This window comes from Dama dama, chromosome 1, assembly GCF_033118175.1.
Source record: "Dama dama isolate Ldn47 chromosome 1, ASM3311817v1, whole genome shotgun sequence".
In the NCBI taxonomy this organism is placed as follows: Eukaryota; Metazoa; Chordata; class Mammalia; order Artiodactyla; family Cervidae; genus Dama; species Dama dama.
The window spans coordinates 76,655,179-76,673,229 of NC_083681.1; the positions used below are offsets into that span (position 1 = coordinate 76,655,179).

The 18,051-nt window shown below is 36.8% G+C and overlaps 1 protein-coding gene across 1 annotated transcript; it reads left to right on the plus strand.

Annotated features, from left to right (window-relative positions):
- Positions 1-15,427: 15,427 nt before the first annotated feature.
- Positions 15,428-16,378, plus strand: LOC133055531 (olfactory receptor 4C46-like). Its single transcript, XM_061140710.1, has one exon. It carries the CDS (start codon positions 15,428-15,430, stop codon positions 16,376-16,378), a length of 951 nt encoding a protein of 316 aa, XP_060996693.1.
- Positions 16,379-18,051: the final 1,673 nt, after the last annotated feature.

The following is an 18,051-nucleotide window of genomic DNA, read 5'->3' on the forward strand; positions in this document are numbered from 1 at the left end:
ACTGCAGTTAACTATTAGCAAAATTTGTGCTTCCTGTTCCTATTAACTTATGTTCTGTTTGCTTAGAGGCTTTAGTTACAAAGAGAGAAATGCTTCCACCAAGAGGTACACAAGATTCTGTTGAACTGAGCACTGAGTCAGTGATGCCATCTAACCATCTCATCCTCTGTCGTCCCCTTCTCCTCCTGCCCTCAATCTTTCCCAGTGCCGGGACCAGCCGGCAAAGAGAACAAGTCGCAATCGCAACAGCACGGAAGCCTGAGAAAAAATCCGATAGTAAAGAATGGGGTCGAGAGGACTGAAATGCTCTTGAGGCAAGTCAGTGATTTTATTGAGCAAAGCAGCTACCTTTATACTAGTACAAGCAGAAAACATAGTTCATAAAAATGCCCTCTGGTGTTTGTCACATCAATACAATTCTTTGTTTTAAGTGATTGCAGAAGCTTACATCTTGTTTTTGGCATTCCAAGATAAACTACTAAGTGAAGGTCACTACTATGTTTTTCTCAAGCAAGAACAAAGGAGACCCGGCAAATGTTTTACTACTTAATCAAGGGGTGGCGGGACAGGGAATGGCCTCTTTCAAGGCTTTCCCAGGGCCTTTTTGGGCCTTGAGCAGGCCGGCTCCCCGCATCCCAGCGTCAGGGTCTTTTCAAATAAGTCAGCCCTTTACATCAGGTGGCCAGAGTATTGGAGTTTCAGCTTCAGCATTAGTCCTTCCAAAGAATATTCAGGACTGATTTACTTGAGGATGGACTGGTTGGATCTCCTTGCAGTCCAAGGGACTTTCAAGAGTCTTCAACACCACTGCAGTTCAAAAGCATGTATTAGTGAATTTCAAAATATTAGTAGATTTTAGCAATACATGGGAGAAACCAAAAATTATTTAGACTTGAGAAAGAAGTATTTATACCATATGCATGAATTATGAATTTCCTTTCTTGAAAAGGAAAACACTTTGGAAGCAGAAATATATAGTGGTTTCTAGGAATTCCAAAGGAGAATAATGGCATGAATAGTAGAGCCCAGACCAATTTTAGGGAAGGGAAATAATTATGTTTAGTATTGTGATGGCAGATAAATGATACAATGTGCTGTGTCAAAACTCATAAAACTATATAACAAAATTGAAAATTATGTCCTTTATTAAACTGTGTCAATTTTGGTCATCAGTTTTAGCAAATACACCACACAAATGCAAGATGTCAGAAAACTGGGAAATTGAGAGGGATACAGAGTGGGTATTTGTGAACTGTCAGTATTTATTGCACACTTTTCTGTGAACTTAAAGCTTTTCTAAAAGTAGCCTGTTTAAAAGTTTATTTACCCACGTGGTTCAGTGGTAAAGAATCCATCTGCCAAGCAGGAGACACGGGTTCAATCCCTTGGTGGGGAAGATCCCCTGCAGAAGGCAGCCCGTTCCAGTGTTCTCACCTGGGAAATCCCATGGACAGAGGAGCCTGGTGGGCCACAGTCCATGGGGGTCACAGAGTCGGGCACAGTTTAGTAACTAAGTAGCCAGCAGCAAGCTCAACTTCTCTTTACCATATTTAAAATATTTTATTTGAATTTTTATTTAATTTATTCTATATGTACATATTTTATTAAGCTACATGTTAATACCCACAAGTCCTCTTCAGTTTACCCTAGGAAGCTATACAGATATCACTAATGAACACACTGCCTCTTGTTTAGTGGCATGGTATGGCATCACTTGACAAGATAACTCTGAATGCCTTTTGAGCATTGAGAATAGACACAGGGATGCTGTGGGGGATGCCGCAATAATCTAGAAAAGAGACTATGATAGTTTGAACCAGGTGAGTAGCAGTGTGTGGTCAGAAAATGTCTGCTATGAATTCAGTTTTAATTTTTGATGGGAGTGTAAAATGGCACATCCACTTTGGATAATGTTCTAGATGGTTAGCATAAAGTAAACATACACTTAGCATATATTCCAACAATTTTATTTTTAGCCAAATATCCTGGAGAAATAGTATGTTTTCCAAAGCTTTGTACTATTATGTTCACAACTGCTTGGTAGATAATAGACAAGAGACTGCAATAATCCAAATATATATTAATAAAAGAGAAGGATAGAAAGAAAGAAAGTGAAGTCGCTAAGTCGTGTCTGACTTTTTGTGACCCCATGGACTGTAGCCTTCCAGGCTCTTCTTCCATGGAATTTTACAGGCAAGAGTGCTGGAGTGGGTTGCCATTTCCTTCTCCAGGGAATCACCCCAACCCAGAGATCGAACCTGTGTCTCCCCCGTTGCAGGCAGACGCTTTACTGTCTGAGCCACCTGGGAAGCCCCAAAGAGAAAGATAAGTTGGAATAAAAATATAAAATTAAATCTTTCTCAGCCATAAAAAGCAATGAGTTAATGATACACACATCATTGATTAATTGCAAAAATATTTTGTTCAGTTGAAACCTTACTTAAAAGTATTTCCTTATGGTTTCAAATGTATTCAACTATAGAACAGGCAAAACTATCTATGTTGGAAAAATAAAACAAAAAATTCATTTAATATAAGGGACTGAGAACTGTTAAGGAGGCAGCTTGAGGAAAATTTCTGGTGTTAAAAAAAAATGTTAAATCATTTGATAAATACTAGTTTACCCACGTATAATCATTTTTAAATATTAAATGTTTGAAAAAATGCACAATAATATGCTGGAGAATTTTTTTTAATTTTTAATTGGATAATTGCTTTACAAGATTGTGTTGATTTTTGCTATATAACAATGTAAATCAGTCGTAAGTAAATGCTATCCAATAGTAATAGTCAGTTTTTGGTAGTTTTGTTTCCTTTCTGAAAAAAAGTGGATTTTTATTATTTTCTTTCAGTAACTTTTTCATCCTTAAAGAGTTAAATATTATTTTTAATGAAAATTACAGTTTTATTTATTATTTACTTTTCCATCTTAATATACTCATTGTCACAAATTATTTCAGAACTTCATAGAGCATTATTTTAAGAGGCACATAACATTTCTTCCTACAGAGCACAACAGCATGTTAGTCATTTGTTTACTACTTGAATTGTATATTGCATTCTATTTGTGGACTTGCTGAACATCATTGCATGAGATGATTTTTTGCCACATTCATTATAATTTGGATAGCAGCATCACATTCAATTAGTTATATTCAACAGTGCCTGAGACTCGTTAGATATTAACACTGATCCTCTTCATACTTTTCTGTGTGAGACTCAATAACTCTTTGATATACTATTTTGGATGACCAAGGTGTGCCTTGACCTTTGACCCAGACTGAAACTTTGGAGCCCAGGATGGTAAACGGGGCTCTAAAGATGTTCAACAGTTGGAAAAAGGAAGTCAAGTTTCCAGATAAGGAGCCAGTTCTGTCCTTATTTATTATGGGCTATACCACTAAGGAACAGTGCATTCAAAGTAAGTATGGAAAATATATTAGAAAATTATGCTAGATTATTTTGTAAGGATGCCTCTCTGAGTAAAACATGGAAACTATTTTTCACTTGCCTATTAGAAAACACTCAGAATTACTGTCCATTTGGATCATCACTTTTAATAGTAGTCCCTTCACAGGGCAATGAAAAAAAAATGCTCCTGTCTGCATTTAAGGGGGGGTGGTATCTTAAGAAACAATGACATAGGTTATTGGCATCATAGAAAGTATCTTCCCCACTATGCCAGTCATAAGCACCTCATATGTAATAAACAACTTATTTGTCTATTTAGCTTATAAAGGCAGCAAGTTAATTGCCTCATGTTCATTCATCACATACCAACAAGGGTTTGGAGCTCTTAGGTGCTTCACACTGAGCAACATCACCAGGGAAATGTGGGGGAGAAGGTAAAAAACAGAAAAAAATAAAGATAATGTTATTTATTTAAAAGGAAGTAGGTCACCCAGAAACAACTCTGCTACTATCTAGGGCCTTAAATGACCTCTTCTGGTGTTAGAAGCTTAGCAGAACCATGTGATATAATATACTCAAAGCCTTAAATTAAAAAAAAAATGCCAAACAAGAATTCAATACACACAAAAAAGTGTCTTTTAAAAAGAGGGTATAATCTGCATTTCCAACTATTAACAATGTTGCAAATTAACACTTTGCAAGTGCCTGTTGACCAACTGTATTTCTTCTATGAAAAAATATATTTTTAATTTTTTTAATATTGAATTGTATGAGCTGTTTACATATTCTGGATATTAACCTATCAGTCATGTTATTAGCAAATATTTTCCCCCATTCATGTTGTTTATTCACTTAGTTGATAGTTTCCATTGCTGTGCAAACATTTTAAATTTAACTGGGTACCATTTCCTCATTTTATTTTCTTTGGTTTAAGAGACAAATCCAAAATTATTGCTACAATTTTTATCATAGAGTGTTCTGCCAATACTTTCCTGTAGGAGTTTTATGGCTTCCAGTCTTACATTTAGATTGTTAATCCATTTCAAATTTACATTTTTATATGATGCTAGAGAATGTTTTAATTTCATCCTCTTTTGCATATAGCTGTTCAACTTTCCCAACACCGTTATTGAAGAGGCTGTTTTTTCAACCTTGTATGTTTTTACCAACTTTGTCATAGATTAACAAACCGTAAGTGTGTGGGTTTATATCTGGTGTCTCTATTTCATTTCACTCATGTCTGAGTCTGTTTGTGTGCCCATAACATACAGTTTTGATTACTGTAGTTTTATCCTGGGAGAATGATACATTCAGCTATGCTCTGTCTCACATCTTTTTTTGGCAAATTAAACCTCAGTGAGATACTGTCTCAAACTTGCCAAAATGGCTATTATTAAAAGGAAAACAAATAACAAATTTTGGCAAGGATGTGTAGAAAAGCGAACCCTTGAAAACTGGTACAACCACTATGGAAAACATCATGGAGGTTTCATAAAAAACTAAAACTAGAACTACCACATGACCCAGAAACTACACTCCTAGTGATATGTCTGAAAAAAAATGAATGCTTATTCAATAGATACATTCACCCAATGTTCATAGCAGCATTATTTATGATAGCTGATGTATGGAATCAGTTTGTGTCCATCAACAGTTAAATAGATGAAGATAAAGTGATATACATATTTAATGGAATGCTATTCTGCCACAAAAAATAATCAAATCTTGCCATTTGCAATAACATGGATGCACTTGAAGCGTATTACACTAAGTGAAATGAGTCAGACAGACAAAGATAGATACAGTATGATACCATCTATATGTAGAATGTAAAATATAAACTACTTAATGAGTATAACATCTCACACTCTAGCAAAGTAATGCTCAAAATTCTCCAAGTGAGGCTTCAACAGTACATGAACCGAGGACTTCCAGATGTTCAAGCTGAATTTAGAAAAGCAGGAGAACTGTAGATCAAATTGCCAACCTTTGTTGGGTCATGGAAAGAGCAAGAGATTCCAGAAAAACATCTACTTTTGCTTCATTGACTACACTAAAGCCTTAGACTGTGTAGCTCACAACAGTCTGTGGAAAATTCTGTCTCCTGAAAAATCTGTATGCAGGTCAAGAAGCAACAGTTGGAACTGGACATAGAACAATGGGCTGGTTTCAAATTTGGAAAGGGGAACTTCAAGGCTCTATATTGTCACCTTGCTTATTTAACTTGTATGCAGAGTACATCGTGAAAAATGCCCGGCTGGATGAAGCACAAGCTGGAATCAAGATTGCCAGGAGAAATAGCAATAGCCTCAGATATGCAGGTGACACCACCCTTATGGCAGAAAGTGAAGAAGAACTAAAGAGCCTCTTGATGAAACTGAAAGAGGAGAGTGAAAAAGATGGCTTTAAACTCAACAGTCAAACAACAAAGATCATGGCATACGGTCCCATCACTTCATGTAAATAGATGGGGAAACAATGGAAACAGTGACAAACTTTATTTTCTTGGGCTCCAAAATCACTGCACATGGTGACTGCAGCCATGAAATTAAAAGACTCTTGCTCCTTGGAAGAAAAGTTATGACCAACCTAGACAGCATATTAAAAAGCAGAGACATTACTTTACTGATACAAAGGTCCATATAGTCAAAGCTATGGTTTTTCCAGTAGTCATATTGGATGTGAGAGTTGAACCATAAAGAGAGCTGAGTACCGAAGAATTGATGTTTTTGAACTGTGGTGCTGGAGAAGACTCTCGAGAGCCCCTTGGACTGCAAGGAGATCCAACCAGTCCATCCTGAAGGAAATCAATCCTGAGCATTCATTGGAAGGACTGATGCTGAAGCTGAAACTCCAATACTTTGACCACCTGATGTAAAGAACTGACTCATTGGAAAGGACCCTGAAGCTGGGAAAGATTGCAGGCAGGAGGAGAGGGGACACCAGAGGATGAGATGGTTGGATGGCATCACCGACTGGATGGACATGAGCTTGAGTAAACTCCGGGAGTTGGTGATGGACAGGGAAGCCTGGAATGGTGCAGTCCATGGGGTCACAAAGAGTTGGACATGAGTGACTGAAATGAACTGAACTGAGGAATTGAATAGTCTCTTCAGCAAACGATGACAATAAACAGGTATCAAAAACAAAAGAATGAGCTTGGAACCCTGCTTCCTTTTTATATGAAGGTTAACTCAAAATAGGCCAAGAATAAAATGTACAACTGAAACTACGATATTCATAGTAGAAAACACAGGGAACATTTTCAAGACTTTGGATTAAGCAACAGTTTCTTTAATATGGCAATAAAATCACAGGTAACAAGAGAAAAATAGATAAGTTTGATTTCCCTAAAATTCAAAACTCTTGTGCATCGGTGCACTATCAAGAAACTGAAAGCTGGAGAACATTTCTGATGGTTATGTAACATGATGTCAAGTTGTAAATACATAGTCATTCCTCATAAAGTTAAATATAGAATTGTCACAGGACTCAGGAACTCCTCTACTAGGTAAACAAACAGAAAAATTGCAAACAAGTATTCAAACAAACTTGTATAACCGCTTGGTGGTAGTGGTTTAGTCACTAATTGATGTTCGACTCTTGCGACCCCATGGACTATAGCCCTCCAGGCTTCTCTGTCTATGGGATTCTCCAGGCAAGAATGCTGGAATGGGTTGCCATTTCCTTCTCCAGGGGATCTTCCCGACCGAGGAATTGAACCCAGGTCTTCTGTATGGCAGGCAGATTCTTTACCAACTGAGCTACAAGGGAAGCCCGTATAAACACTTGCAGTAGCACTATTTGCAATAGCCAAAACACCCCAAATTACTAATAACCAATGAATGAATAACAGACTTTTGGTCTATCCATGCAATAGGATATTAATTCATGATAAACGTGAATGAAGTACTAATATATGTTACAATATAAATACACTTGGAAACATGTTAGGACAAATAAACAAAAGATCTTACATTATTTGATTTTCTGTGTATAAAATGCCCAGAATAAGCAAATTTGGAGAAATAAAAAAATCTCTTAGTGGTTTCCAGGTCCTTGGGGTAGGGAAAAAAGGTAATATGGTAATTGACTTAATTGACAAGTGGTGATGAAAATGTTCTGCAACTAGAGAGCTGTGATCATTGCACAACATTGTGGATGTATTGAGTCAAAGAATCATATATTTTAAAATCATTAAAAGAATGAAATTTGCCTCAATAATAACCACTAATACACATTTTTAAGTAAATGAAAATGAGTTAATAACAAATTGAAATTTCTGGAAAGGAGTAAAATCTTTACAGGTAAATCTAGGTATATTTCTTTTTCAAATTTATGAAAAATTAACAGGAGAGTAGGAAATAACATGAAGAGATTTAAGAGCCAGATAATTTGACAAATTAAAATCTAATTTATCATAAAATTGTTACAAAATCTAACTAAAGAAAATTTAAAAAAGATGAATAGTTTTATGACAATTGAATGCATTAAATGTGTTAAATGTGTACATAAAATTAGTCTAAAAATCACTCCATGCCCAATAAATTCATCTTTTGAATTTCACAAAATATTTTTAAAATAAGCAACACAAATTCTAAAGAAATTCTTTCAGAAAATAGAGAATTCTCAGCACATCATTTTATGAAACTACCATCACCTACCTGCCAGGTTGCATTATAAGGTTATAAAATATATGCATTATGAACATATTAAGCAACGTATCAATGAATGAGTTCTGTCATTTTAAAAAGTAATTTTTCAACATGACTGTATAATCCATTCCAGTAGTAAAACAGTTTAACTTTCAAAAATTAATCAACGATATTCACTAAATTAAAAGAATAAAGGAGAAGAATCTCATGACCAGTTTGACAGATGTATGCAAATTGAAAACTTTCAATTTAAATTTATGAATAAAAGTATAAGAAAATGAATGATGAAAGGAATTGATTCAATCTGAGAGAGTATCTGAATAATATCTACATCTATCATCATACTTAACTGAATTCTAAGACTGAAAAGAAGTCATGTCTGTCCTGTCCTAATTTCTGTTCTGCATTGTACCCCAAATTCTAGTAATTAAATTTAAAACAAAAGAAAAACAGAATACAGATTAGAAAAGAAGAAGCAACATTATAAAAACATCAATGTACATAATTATATAGGTAGAAAATGCCAAAGTGAAAGCAAAAGTTTTAGTCACTCAGTCATATCTGACTCTTGGTGATCCCATGGACTGTAGCCCACCAGGCTCCTCTGACCATGGAATTCTTGAGGCAAGAATACTGGAGTGGATTGCCATTCCCTTCTCCAGGGAATCTTCCCGACCCAGGAATTGAACTCGGGTCTCCTCCATTGCGGGAAGATTCCTTACCATCTGAGCCACCAGGGAAGCTCAGAAAATGCTAAGGGCTCCACAGAAAATCTAATAGATCTAATCAGTTAATTCAATAAGATTACAGGCTAGAAAGTCAACACAGTATATCAAGTGCATGTCTATGAAAGCAATAGTTAGAAATAGAAATTAGAAAGAAAATTATATCAATATTCTGCTAAAATATGACATTCGAAGGACATATTTAAAAATATATTAAAGAGTTTTATGTATATACCAGAATACACTACTGAAAGAAAGCAAATATGTCAGTAAAGGGAAAGATAATGGCATTTTGATGAATAACAGATTCAGTGTTTTCATCATATCAATTACTATAATGTCAATACAATTCCAATAAATATCTCACAGGCTATTTGAAGAAACTGACAATGCTATTTTGAAATTTATGCATAAGCATACAAATTTAAAGGAACCTAGACTAGAAAAGCACTCTCAAAAAGTGACTATGGCAGAACCTGTTCTACCTAAATTCAGGACCCACTATTAAGCTCCCACCAACAAAATTGCGTGTACAGTTCCTTTGCCTCCTTAGGCAAGTTTATTTCCAAGTATTTTATTCTTCTTGATAAGGAGGGTAAAGACTTGTGCACTGAAAACTATGACACTGATGAAAGAAACTGAAGATGACCCATAGAAGGAAAGATATGTCACATTCTTGATTTGGAAGAACCGATGTTATCAAAATGACTATACTACATAAGGCAATCTACAGATTCAATGCAACCCCAATCAAAACCTTTTGTACAGAACTAGAACAAAAAAAAAATCTTAAAATTTGTATGGAAACACAAAAGATACTGAATACCAAAAGCAATTTTTAGAGAGAGAAATAGAGCTAAAGGAATCAAGCTTGCTGATCAGATCATGCTACAAAGTCCACTCACGCACATACGGTCACTTAGTCTGCAACAAAGGAGGCAATGGAAATAAGACAATCTCTTCAAGAAATGATGCTGGGAAAACGGAACAGCTCTGTGTAAGAGAATGAAATGAGAACACGTCCAACATCACACACACATGTGAAAATGGATTAAAGACCTAAACTAACATAAGATATTATAAAACTTAGAAAATATCGGCAGAATACTCTCTAACATAAATTAGAACAAAATGATTTTCCTTGAAATAAAGGAAATAAAAAACAGGAATAAAGAACAGTACCTAATCAAATTCAAAACTTTTTCATGGTGAAAGAAACCATAAACAAAACAAAACAACAAAGCTCACAGGATGGGAGAAAATATTTGCAAATGACACAGCTAACAAGGACTAGATCCCCAGATTTGCAAATATCTCATGCAGCTCAATTAAAAAAAAAAAAACTCAAAAAATGAGCAGATCTAAAGAGACATTTCATCAATGTAAACATACAGATGCCAGGAGACACATGACGAGATGCACACATTGCTAAGTGTTACAGAAATGCAAATAAAACTACAATGAGACATCTACTCACACCTGTCAGAAAGACCATCATCAAAAAAATCTACAACCAGTAAATACTGGAAAGGGTGTGGAGAAGAAAGAATGCTCCAACGCCGTGGAAGGGAGTGTACATTGATGCAACCAGTATGGAGAACAATATGGATTTTTCTTAAAAACAAAACTAAAAATAAAGCTACCGTGTGATCTAGCAGCCCTACTCCTGGATGTATATCTGGAGAAACACGGTCCATAAGGACACATGCACTCTGGTGTTCTTGCAGCGCTGCTTACAACAGTCAATGCAAAGAAGCAACTAAGTGTCCATCAGTAGATGAATGGATAAGGAAGATATAGTACATACATATAACGGAAGTTTTCTCTCTGACATGATCTCACAGGGTAACTGCATCACAGATGTTACTGTGATGGAATTACACCATCCTTGTTATTTATACAACAGTCAGCCTACTCAGAAAGCCAGGTTCAGATAGAGCAAGGACACTCACACATTTTGGCTGCAAGTGCAGGGAATACAATTCCCCACTCAAAAATGAGTGTTTCCCAACCATGTCTCTAAAGGATACCTGCTTCTAAGACAAAGTCTTTCAATCAAAGCAGATAATTAGTTCCTGGGAGAGAAAATTGCAGTTATAGACCAGGTCCTAGAACCTATATGGCAAACTTGGTAAATAACCACACAAGCAATTGAAAACATCTTTTCTTGTTTACGTTTTCCAGAGAAAGATTTGTCAAGAGTGGAAGGACCATTTGAATATGTTTCCACCACACATTCTGCCTCCTAGCTTTTGGATTAGACCATTCATGGAAGATCATTTTCCCTTGGTATTTTAAGTGAATTTATTCTAAATTCAAGTCCCAGATTTTCTGTGAAATCTTTTTTAGTCTTTAGGCTAGAAGAAAAGATTTAGACTTATCCAAAGACTTAGTTATCTTCTATTAACTTGATATTGAATTATCTGGATAGCCTCTTTCTGAGTGTGTCACATCATTTCCTATTGAAAGCTTCTTATCCAAAGAGGAGGTCAATTTTAAAATGGAATTAGTTGTGAACACCCTCAAATATCACTAATATCATCTAAGACCAGAAGGTAAGTTTTTCAATAGTACTGTTAGTAAATTAGTTAGGTTGTTATTTTCCATATATAGTAATTGTTATATTTTAATACTTTTAAAATACAATAGTAAAAACCTTTTACATTCACCACCTTTCTTCAAAAGATATTTGGTAAATGTCATAAACCTAATTTGACAGAAGAAAACACTAGTCTGCCTGAGATTAAGAAATTTGTTAAGACCCTTTTCTCTAATACCAGATATACTTATTTTGTCATTGGACAATTATTATAATAATTAAGATTACTCATGAGTATGAAAATAAAACTTAAATGAATTTCACACACAAAAAGATATTGATGTGAATATTAGATGATATGAACCATCACTTGTTTAGTTCATACATGAATATGAAGAACTTCTTGGGAGCAAATGCTGAACATAATATGGATCTCTGTGATGTCTTTAAAAGTAAAACTGGAGATGATTATTCCTCAGTCTATTGTATGGTCAAATGTTTATATGCATTATTGCCAAAAATATCAATTCTTCCTAATCTTGAGTGCTATAAATAAGGAAGGTCTTCTGGGTGTCCCCAACAGTGTGGTATATGCATTTAAGTGTTTCTTTAATCAGTTCTCATAATAGCCTGTGAGGTGAGGTGGATTTTACTTCTCACTTGATATTGAAAAACAAAAATGTAAGATGCCAAGAAATACACCTCAGATCAACAAGTAGCAAGCGAGAAAAGGCAAGATTTTAATCTGGACCTTCTGATTCCCAAACCAATATGCTCACCCAATGGGATCACCATTTTCAACATCATTTGCAACATTTTGCAGAAGAGAGTGGGTTCATGCTTCTTAGGGAAATTTTCAATGGAAGAAATATGGGAAGGGAAGAGAAAGAGATAAAATGGACCTTTAATGAATGCAGTACCATATAGTTACTAATATTGGGGGATTTCAGTAAGTTATAATGTGGGTGTACGTCTCTAAGCCTGTGTATAGGTTGATTCAGTTCAGTTAAGTCCCTCAGTCCTGTCAGACTCTTTGCAACCACATGGACTGCAGCATGCCAGGCTTCCCTGTCCATCACCAACTCCTGGAGTTTACACAAACTCATGTCCATTGAGTTGGTTATGCCATCCAACCATCTCATCCTCTGTCATCCCCTTCTCCTCCCACCTTTAGTCTTTCCCAGCCTCAGGGTCTTTTCCAATGAGCCAGTTCTTCGCATCAGGTGGCCAAAGTATTGGAGTTTCAGCTTCAGCATCAGTCGTCCCAATGAACATTCAGGACTGATTTCCTTTAGGATGGACTGGACTGGCTGGATCTCCTTTCAGTTCAAGGGACTCTCAAGAATCTTCTCTAACACCACACTTCAAAAGCATCAATTCTTCAGCCCTCAGCATCTTTATAATCCAGCTCTCACATCCATATGTGACCACTGGAAAAACAATAGCCTTGACCAGACGGACCTTTGTTGGCAAAGTGTCTAGGTTGGTCACAACTTTTATTCCAAGTAGCAAGTGACTTTTAATGTCATGGCTGCAATCACCATCTGCAGTGATTTTGGAGCCCCCCAAAATAAAGTCTGTCCCTGTTTCTATTGTTTCCCCATCAATTTGCCATGAAGTGATGGGAGTGGATGATCTTAGTTTTCTGAATGCTGAGCTTTCAGCCAGGTTTTTCACTCTCCTCTTTCACTTTAATCAAGAGGCTCTTTAGTTCTTCACTTTCTGCCATAAGGGTGGTGTCATCTGCATATCTGAGGTCATTGATATTTCTCCCAGCAATCTTGATTCCAGCTTGTGCTTCATCCAACCCAGCGTTTCTCATGATATACTCTGCATATAAGTGAAATAAGCAGGGTGACAATATAAAGCCTTGATGTACTCCTTTTCCATTTTGGGACCAGTCTCTTCTTCCATGTCCTGTTTTAACTGTTGCTTCCCGACCTGCATACAGGTTTCTCAAGAGTCAGGTCAGGTGGTCTGGTATTCCCGTCTCTTTCAGAATTTTCCACAGTTTACTGTGATCCACACAGTCAAAGGTTTTGGCTTAGTCAATAAAGCAGAAATAGATGTTTTTCTGGAACTCTCTTGCTTTTTGATGACTCAGTGGATGTTGGCAATTTGTTTTCTGGTTCCTCTGCCTTTTTTAAAACCAGCTTGAACATCTGGAAGCTCACGGTTCACATACTGTTGAAGCCTGGCTTGGAGAATTTTGAGCATCACTTTACCTGTGTGTGAGATGAGTGCAACTGTGCGGTAGTTTGAGCATTCTTTGGCATTGCCTTTCTTTGGGATTGGAATGAAAACTGACCTTTCCAGTCCTGTGGCCACTGCTGAGTTTTCCAAATTTGCTGGCATATTGAGTGCAGCATTTTCACAGCATCATCTTTTAGGCTTTGAAATAGCTCAATTCTTTGATTAATTTGCTCTCTCTATATATATTCTCTTTCTCTCTCTCTCTCTCTCTCTCTCTATATATATATATATATATATATATACTGTCTCTGAAATAGGATAAAGATAAATATGACTATATTGATTCTATTTTTAAAGGTTTACTAATTATATTGTAATAATTTTATAGGTTATAGTTTAAGAATTTGGATCAAAAATAAAAGTGTAATTTATTTATTTATTTTCCCATTTATTTTTATTAGTTGGAGGCTAGTTACTTTACAATATTGTAATGGTTTTTGTCATACATTGACATGAATCAGCCATGGAGTTACATGTATTCCCCATCCCGATCCCCCCTCCCACCTCCCCCTCTACCCGATCCCTCTGGGTCTTCCCAGTGCACCAGGCCCGAGCACTTGTCTCATGCATCCAACCTGGGCTGATGATCTGTTTCACCCTAGATAATATATATGTTTTGATGCTGTTCTCTCGAAACATCCCACCCTCACCTTCTCCCACAGAGTCCAAAAGTCTGTTCTGTACATCTGTGTCTCTTTTTCTGTTTTGCATATAAGGTTAATTTAAACTAATCTTACCTCTGTTCTTTGTAGCTGCCTGAGTTTAGGTAGAATTCTTAGCTTCTCTAAGCATCTACTTCCTAATATGTAAAATAAGTATAAAAATGATAGTAGTAAACACAAGTTTTTAATTAAGTTTACATAATGAAGTATCTTAGAGCACAGTAAATATTCAGCAAGCTTTAGCTAATACTGCTAATATTACTACTATATTTTTACTCTTATATACTATTATTTTTCTCATCTGCTATATGAATGAAATATACATAGATTGTAATCATGCCATGCATATAGCAATCAATCATTTAAGCAAATTTATCAAGTATTATAAAGTCACTGGATTTAGGAAGCATGTTTATTTTATTGGGCTTGCCCAGTGGCTCAGCTAGTGAAGAATCTTCCTGCACTGTGGGAGACCTGGGTTCAATCCCTGGGTTGGGAAGATCCCCTGGAGGAGGGAGCAGCTACCCACTCCAGAATTCTGGCACAGTAGCTTCTTTACCTTTTCATTACTTTCCCGTTTCCAATGCTCTGTTACACTTATGTGAACTATTTATAAAGAGCCTGCTACTCATGTTCTTCAGTCTTCCATCCCCTTACTAAACCTCATCCCACTCCATAGAATTCAGAAAAAAGATTGTTTTTGGAATTAAATCCAACACACCCTCTCTCTCACATCCCTCCTCATCCTTCCTCTCACATTTTCATTTAACTTGCATGTTTTCTCATTTCCTAAGAATAAAGGGAAACTCCCTTGGTTTTGCTTCCATAGCCTTTACATCCATTTTCTACCTTTCATCTCAGGTTTGTCTGCCTCTATATGTGAGATCTATTGCTTCATATTAAGCTTGAGTCATCTCACATGAGTATATGTGCACAGAAATGAGTATATGTGTGTTCACAGAGCCCCTCATGTCTCTAACCTCTAAGCATTATCTCTCTCCAGGGGAGGATGTGAGCCATCTTTAAGAGATCAGAAACATTTTTCCTATATCCAAAAAAGAATTCAAAAATTCAGAACTCCATAGAATCTGGGCATTTATTTTTTATTACATGGAGAGGCTTAGTGAACTCAAGGTTGAGGTGATGAAAAGTAACTTTTTTTTTTTTTTTTCAGGTAACATAATGAACCATAATACAAAATACATGGAGAATAGGAACAACGTGACAGAGTTTGTTCTCTTGGGGCTCACGCAGAATCCAAAGTTGCAGAGGGTCATATTTGTTGTGTTTTTGGTCATCTACATCATCTCTGTGGTAGGAAATATGTTCATCATGGTCACCATCATAGTCAGTCCATTACGGAGTTCTCCCATGTACTTTTTTCTGGCCTATCTCTCCTTTATTGATGCTTGCTACTCCTCTGTGAATACCCCTAAACTGATCGTCGATTCCCTCCGTGAAAGGAAGACCATCCTGTTCAGTGGATGCATGACCCAAATCTTTGGGGAACATTTCTTGGGAAGTGCTGGGGCCATCCTGCTCACTGTGATGGCCTATGACCACTATGTGGCCATCTGCAAGCCCTTGCACCATACAAGCATCATGAATTGGAGGGTATGTTGGCTGCTAATTGGGGTGGCATGGGTGGGAGGCTTTCTTCATGGAATCATACAGATCTTTTTCATCTTCAAATTACCCTTCTGTGGCCCTAATGTCATCGATCACTTTTTGTGTGATCTGAACCCTTTGCTAAATCTTGCCTGCACTGATACTCACACTCTAGGATTATTTGTTGCTGCCAACAGTGGTTTCATCTGTCTTATAAACTTCACCCTCCTGATGGGCTCCTATGTGGTCATTCTGCGCTCCCTAAGGAACCACAGTTTGGAGGCGAGGCGCAAGGCCCTCTCCACGTGTGTCTCCCACATCACAGTTGTCGCCATGCTCCTTGTGCCCTGCATTTTTGAATATCTGAGACCACCAGTTACTTTACCAATTGATAAAGCAGTGGCTGTATTCTACACTATGATAACTCCCATGTTAAATCCCTTCATCTATACTTTGAGAAATGCCCAAATGAAAAACGCCATTAGGAATTTGTGTAATAGACAAGCTACTTCAGGTGATAAATAAGAGGAGACCAGCATTGATTCTCATGGTGCAAAGTTCAGAAGGACATTGTTGATGCTTTCAGCAAAGAAGACCTTTGAGATAAAGGGAGAAAAAATAGCTACTATAAATCATAGATTCTGCAATGGGGAGAAGAAATGGTGCATTAAAAGTGAGACAAACTGTCAGGAGACTACTTTTTCATGTTTGGAGCATTTTACCAAGTAGATGCTTAGTTTTTCTAGCTTTATCTATCTATATGCTTTAATAAATTCATTCTAATAAAAAATAAACACAGTGATATTGAGCAGTAATCTCTGTAACTATCCAAAGAAGTAGGCATTGCTTATTATCCTCATTTTATAGGCGATTAAGCAAATAGAATGGAAAGGTTCCAAAAGAGTAATATTGAAGAACCATATTTTTAGCTGCTGTCTCAGACCATGTTCTTAACTGTGGAGATATGCTGTCAGACAATGATACAAAGGTAACATAATTATGTTGTTCAGTTGCTAAATCATTTCTGACTCTTTGTGACCCCATGGACTGCAGCACCCCAGCCTCTTCTGTCCTCCACTCTCTCTGAGTTTGCTCAGAGTCATGTCTGTTGACTTGGTGATGCTATCCCACAGTCTCATCTGCCTCCCCGTCTCCTTTTGCCTTCAATCTTTCTCAGCATGAGGATCTTTTCCAATGAGTCAGCTCTTTGTATCAAGTGGCCAAAGTATTGAAGCTTCAGCTTTAGCGTTAGTCCTTCCAATGTATACTCAGGGCTGATTTCCTTGAGGAAAGACTGGTTTGATCTCCTTGCAGTCCTAGGGACTCTCAAGAATCTTCTACAGCACCACAGTTTGAAAGCATCAATTCTTCAGTGTTCAGACTTCTTTATGGTCCAAATCTCACATCTGCACATGACTACTGGAAAAACATAGTGATACTACTTACCATTTATTGAGATAGGGACTGTGCTGAGATTGTATATATCGTGTGCACCAAGTCACATTAGTCGTGTCCGACTGTTTGGGACCCTATGCGCTGTAGCCCACCGGGATCCTCTGCCCACATATGTACATACGTGTATCTATGGCATGTGGTATGTGACACCGTGGTACGTAGCTCCCCTCTAGGTCATCACGGAGCGCCGAGCTGAGCCCCCTGTGCTTACAGCAGCTTCCCTCTGTTTGACACATGGTATTTTCAGTGCTCTTCTCTCAGCTCACCCAGCCCTTCTTTCCTCCACTGTGTCCACAAATCAGTTCTCAACATCTGCACCTCTAGTCCTACCTTACACATAGGTTCATCTTTGCCTCTTCTCTAGATTCCATATATTTGCATTAATATATGATAAGCAATGAAACATTTAAACTCTAAGGGGAATTTAAGGAATGTTGCACAATATTCCAAATTCTCTTATTGCATTAAGCATCATTTTGTATTGCTCATGTCACAATCTTATGCTGATAACCCATCAAAAAGAGTGAAGATCCAAGTAAAAGAATAGTCTAATATCAGACAGGAATTTCAATTATTAAACAAATTAAGTCATACTCTGTAAAATATTTACCTACTTGCCAATAATATTATCTTCAAGGCCCAATATCTGATTTATGATAAATGCTAGATGAATATATGTAAGTATAAGAGAAGATGAATAAATTCAATAAAATATCAGGCAAATGTAGTATTGCAGACTAGGA

Bases quoted from the DNA above. Each gene is read 5' to 3' on its own strand.
- LOC133055531 (XM_061140710.1), top strand. From the start codon at position 15,428: ATGAACCATAATACAAAATACATGGAGAATAGGAACAACGTGACAGAG.